Consider the following 5,855-nt stretch of genomic DNA (forward strand, 5'->3'; position numbering starts at 1 on the left):
TAAGGTGCCACAGGATTCTTTGCTGCTTTTACAGATCCAGACTAACACGGCTACCCCTCTGATACCTGTAACAGGGGTTTCCCAAGCCCTTCCCCTAGATTGCAGGGGTTCACCCCTTGGAGCAGGGGGCCAAGAAATCAGGTCACCCCTCAGCTGTAGTCGTTCATATCACCTCCTAGTGGTCTCCAGCCTGCTAACCAGCATCTTTCCACAGCCCCTCTGAGGTTTCTCTGCCAGGATGGACTTAACAGCCACAGCTCAGAGATGCATAGATTCTAAGGCCAGAAGGGACCACTGTGATTATCCAGTCTGAGCTCTTGTGTAACACAGGCCAGAGAACTGCCCCGGAAGAATTCCTGACCTGACAAAAACAGAGACTGGAACCCCGTCTCCATGGAACAGGTACAAGACAGTGAATGACAGTGCAAACCTCCCATACAACACCTCAGCAAGGTGCCCCAGCCGCGACCTTCAGAGATTGCTTCTAGGGATGAGAGGAAAGTTCAGTCTCCATTCCTAGTCAGTCTTTGGCCTCTCTGCTAAGGCTATTTACAAGGATGCCATTTAGTTCCAGCTGCAGTGTGGACACTTTTCCACACTGGGCTGAGAACCTGCTGACTCAGTTAACAGAACTGGGTGCATCCCAGTCAGATCACAAAGTGCAACAAAGCAGCTAAAATCCCCCCACAACCCCTCCCAAAACATTAGCAATAGGGTTTTTTTTTTAAAAAAGACACCATTAAAGCTTACTCAGAGATGGATAATGAAGATAAACATAATCCACATAGTTAATCTTATGAACAGTAGTGATAATGGGCCAAATGTATCCATGGTGGAACTGTGTCAGATACAATAGAATAATTGCTCCTGAGATAAATGAGGTCTAATATTTTATTCTATTCTAGTTATTTCACCATACTCATCAGCATGGTGTCAGAGCATCTACATGTCCGTCTGAGAACTGTATGTATTGTTATGGCTGAGATTTTGAAGCTGCCTGAGAGATAGCACTGCATTACAATGCCTGGGCATTGGGGGTCTGCATTCCCTAGGTGGCTTTGAATCCCTCCAGGTCCCATATCATTTTGTACTTATGCCCACAACACAATCGCTAGGTAGAGGTACTAAAACTAAAATAATACATAGTTTAGGACCAAATAAACTAAAACCAATCTCATGCCAGCAGGTCACCACAAGGATTGGGAAATGGAAGGGTTAACATCTGACGTGTCTGGAATATGTCAAGCTCTGTGTGAAAAAGCAGCTAGTAGAAATGTGGGAAGGAAGACACACTGGCGCGCGCGCGTGCGTGCGCGCGTGCGTGTGTGACTCAGAATCTCAGCCCATTCTAGGCTGGGGCATGGTCCTGCTGCTCTGCAGGGTGCATTATACCCGTCTGTTCATGTGCTGTCTATTTACACCTGCTACTGTATGGTCCACTCCATGCATCTGATGAAGTGGGTTCTAGCCCAGGAAACCTTATGCCCAAATCAATGTGTTAGTCTCTAAGGTGCAACAAGGACTCCTCCTCGTTCTTGCTGATACAGACTAACACGGTTACCCCTCTGAGACCCAAGAGCAATTGCTTCATCATTGTAGAGATCGGAACCTGTAGGGCCTGATCCCAGAGTCCACTGACATACACTGACTTAGTTTGCAGGAGGGGGCCCTGGACCCAGCCCCTATGGGACCCCTCCCTGCTTTGAGTGACGGGTGAAATGACCCCACTGGTCTCTGCGTCGCCCCCCAGCACACGCCCAGCCAGGGATGGGCGTTCGCGGACTTCCTCCCCAGCAGGTCTCTCTTGCCAGCGGGATCTGGTTCCTTGCGCTTGGCCTGAGCCTTGGGGCTGGGCCTCGCAGCCCCGTGCCCCCCCCCCCCCAGCCGGCAGGTATGTGCCCTCATTGGCTTGTCTCTCGTCACCGCGCCCGCTCGGCCCCTCTGCCGGCTCTCCGCAGCTGCCCCATTGGCTGCCTGGCACAGAGGGGATGTCTCGCACCTGCTCCGCAGGGAGCCCGGTCCGGCCAGCCGGAGCAGCCCGCGGGCACGATCACCTTGGCAGGGCGGCTCTGGCTCTGCCCAGCCAGGTAGGTGTCCCTGCGCCCCGGCCTCGCAGGGGCTCAGCGTCTGGCAGCAGGTGCCTGATTTGCTCTGTTGGGCGATTGCGTGAGAACCTGGCTGCGCCTTTGTTTACCGCCTCCGTCCCCGGGCTGGATTCGCCCCCTCCCCGCTCCCCTCCACTGAGAGGCGATCCGGGCTCCGGCAGAGACAGCTTGGGGCTGGGGGACGTGGGGGGGACGCTGCTCCCCCCCGGCCCCGGGGGACCGAGCCGATTCCTGGAGCTCTGGCTGCTGGCTGAGTCGGGTGCTTTGGAGCAGGTGTGTCTGGCGGTGCCAGCCCTGGGGAATGCAGGGAGGCCGGGCCGGGGAGGGAGGAGGCTGGTGCCGAGCTGGGCGGGGGACTGCGGGACTCGACTCCCGGGGCCGCTGGGGCTGGACAGCCCAGCCCCGCCGCCGCCCTGACCTCCATCCTCCCCGCGGAAGGGCACCGCGGCGCTGCCAGATGAAAGCAGCGGGGCGCGGCACGGCTGGAGCAGCGGCCCCTGCGCCCGGGGGGGTGGCAGAGCGGAGCTTTCCCGCGGGCTGCCCGGAGCCCAGCCCGGCTCCCGGCGCAGCCAGCCCGCAAGGCGCGGCCCGCGCAGGTAGGCGGAGAACGAGGGGCGGGAGGTGCCATTGCCGTGTGCACCGGCCGGGGCTTCTCCATGCACCGCACCCTGCGGCGGCGGCCCCTGGCTCGGGGGGTGCGGGGCCATGGGGCGCCGGGGCGCAGCGCGGGGGAAGCTCGGTCCTGTCCGGCGCTTCCCGAGCCCGGAGAGCGGCCGCTGGGCTGCGGGGAGCGGGCCGGGGCCCCTGGCGCTGCAGGGCGCGGCCGGGGAGCTGCGGGCTGTTCACAGCCCGGCCTGCGGGCCCGTCTCGTGTCTCCGCAGAGCCGGCGCTGACGGGGATGCCCCGGGGAGCCGCTGACCCATGGCGACTTCCTGCCCCCTGGAGCTGAGCCGCCTTGGGCAGTGCCCCGGGGCCAGGCGGGGAGCGGCGCCGCGGGGAGCCGGGGGCTGCTCAGCACCGCGGACAGCTCCCACCGCCGGCCTGGACAACGCCTCCTACCAGGCGCCGGAGGAAGAGGAAACCTGCTTCGGGAGCAGCAGGGAGGCGGGGAGCGGACCCGGGGGAGGCGGCGCCCGGGCCAGGGCGCAGCGGGGAGACCTCTCGCCCAGGTCGGAGGATGGGCCCCCGCCAGAGCCCGCCGGCCACTCCGTGGACTATGGGTTCGTTTCGGCCTTGATCCTCCTGGTGAGCGGGATCGTGCTGGTGGTGATCGCCTACACCGTCCCCCGGGAGCCCCGGGTGGACCCCGCCGCAGTGACGGCCCGGGAGATGGAGAGGCTGGAGATATACTACGCGCGCCTGGGCTCCCACCTGGACAAGTGTATCATCGCGGGGCTGGGCCTGCTGACCCTGGGGGGCCTGCTGCTCTCCGGGCTGCTGCTGGTCTCCATGTACAAGGGAGAGCTGTACCGCAGACGGACCTTCCCGGGCTCCCGGGGGCCACGGAAAACCTACGGATCTATAAACCTGAGACTGAGACAACTCGATGGCGACGGGGTACAAGCCTTGGTAGAGAATGAAGTCATCCAGGTGACAGAGTCCACAACCATCAGCCAGGGTTCTTAGAGCCCTCACTCCTGCTGTTCCTTGGGCCTTCACTCTTGGTGAACAAACCGATCAAAGGGGGGTTTAACTGTTCGACATGGAGGTTTTACATTAACTCCACACCTCAGAGCAGAGCAGGACTATTGGAATTTCACCGACTGTAAGAAACTATCTGGGAGCAAGAGCAGACATTGAAAATGCAGATCGGACACTCACCTGACTATTGAATATAACTAAGTACCTAGTCCAGCAGCCTTTGGGAAACCAAATGTTTCTTTTTCTATTTTATTTTGGGGAGAGCTGCTTTCCTAAGCCCTGACATTAGAATGAAAGAAAACTTCAAGATATCTGGAAGTTTTCTGTGCCATGTACAATACTATGTCCTCATGACCTTTGACTGATGTGCAGCCAAGGGTAGCCTGCAGTAATAAGCATGGCCAAAGTTACAGATCAGTGGTCCCCTGCTAGGTTATTTATGGAACACAAAGCACATTTAGAGTCTGTGTTTTGGGGTTTTATGTTGGGTATAATTTTCAGCAGCAAACAACTTTTTAGCAATAGTTAATTGTAAAACTTGTGTGGCATTGAATCTGAGCTTTCACTATTCCTAACTAAAAGGGAAGAGTATGTGAAAAATGTGACCATTTTTACAAGTTATGTGAATATAAAAGACTTCTCCAATCCTTCACAATATTTGCATTGCACCTATCCTACTTCTGAAAGCAGGCCAGAGAAATGGACAGCACACAAGCTTCACTCCACGTACCAGTCACACCAGCAAATCCACGGTCCTCGAGCCTTTAAAAAAAATCTGGTTCTTTGTCCAGAAGAAAAGAAATAGAAAAACGACGTGCATTTTAAACAAGTTCCAGATTTTCATTTTAAACGAACTGTTCTTCCCCATTCAGAAGTCTGAGTCTGATCATTTGTGCTGATGCCAGGAGACGTGGTCTGCAATTAGGAGATGAAGTAACATCATGGCAATAAAACCTGAAATATAAGTAAAGCACAATATTCTGCATAGAGAGAAGAACCAGTGTAAGTAGGAAGTTTAAAAGTGGAATGAGATAGGAAAGTAATCCAAAGAAAAGGTGACATTTGCAGTGTACTGCAATAAATATATTATATATAATATATAAATAAATATATACTATTAATGGCTTAATTCAAATGTGCCTAGGCACATACAAATATATATTTAAATAGTCAAACAAAAATGCTTACAAGCAAAAAAGGAATTTTGCTTGTGACGGAATTGCTCATCATATTTTATTTCAATGCTTCCAAAAGTTATCCATAAAATAACTATTAAAGTTCTCCAGCTTTTGGGGGTTGTCAATATACAGGCAGGTATTTTTTCTAGCAGTTTGAGGTTGGTTCTTGCTATCATTGTAAAGACACAGGGATGAACTATGGTCTCTATCACCCTGGGGGGAAAAAAACTCCATTAAAGTACCACATTTTTAATGGTCTCCAGAGGTCATGATCTGTGTGTAGGTAATTACATCTCATGTGCTGTGTTCTTTAACTCTCTGTCGGGCATTTAGAAGTCTTGGTGAAATCCTGCTAAACACCTAATCCAAAACCACACTGAAGTCAATGGGAGTCTTTCCATTATCTTCACTGGGTTTGGATCAAGACTTGCCCCCTGGAGCCTGAGCCTTCCGCTGAAATCAGTGGGAACCAGCAGTGCAGCCCTTACTCAGGCCTCTTACCCCAACATCGTGGAGGAGGTTTGCTTGAGGAAGATCTGCAGGACAGTGAACAGCGTGTGTACATCGGTGACTGAGGTTAAAATCAGTGGGCCAAATCAGTGCAGGTGTTGAGCAAACACCACGCCCACTGAAATCTGTCAGGTGCAGCGCAGTAACTGACACTGGTATCAGTAGGTGATCAGGGCCCTCAGTACTTTCCAAAAGGTTCAGAATCAGGCCCAATGGGAGTGGATTTGACCCCTTGGGATTAGTCATGTGACTAAAGGGCGCAGGGATCTGGCCTTGGCTATAAACCTGATAGAAGAACACAAAATCCACTTCCAATGGATGTCTGGATTAAAGACTAAACTTCTCCAATTAATTAAAAGAACCCCTGGAATACCAAATTACAGTGACGAGGAGACCAGTTCTGAGAATAAAGGAATAAAAC

General features: G+C 53.7%; 1 protein-coding gene across 1 annotated transcript; it reads left to right on the plus strand.

Moving 5' to 3' along the window:
* The first annotated feature begins 2,284 nt into the window (after positions 1–2,284).
* TMEM74B (transmembrane protein 74B) lies at positions 2,285–4,323 on the plus strand. Its single transcript, XM_050918408.1, has 2 exons — positions 2,285–2,378; positions 2,987–4,323. The coding sequence occupies exon 2, from the start codon at positions 3,027–3,029 to the stop codon at positions 3,729–3,731; it is 705 nt and encodes a 234-aa protein (XP_050774365.1). The 5' UTR covers positions 2,285–2,378; positions 2,987–3,026; the 3' UTR covers positions 3,732–4,323.
* The last annotated feature ends 1,532 nt before the right edge of the window (positions 4,324–5,855 follow it).

Source organism: Gopherus flavomarginatus, chromosome 11, assembly GCF_025201925.1.
Source record: "Gopherus flavomarginatus isolate rGopFla2 chromosome 11, rGopFla2.mat.asm, whole genome shotgun sequence".
Classification (NCBI taxonomy): Eukaryota; Metazoa; Chordata; order Testudines; family Testudinidae; genus Gopherus; species Gopherus flavomarginatus.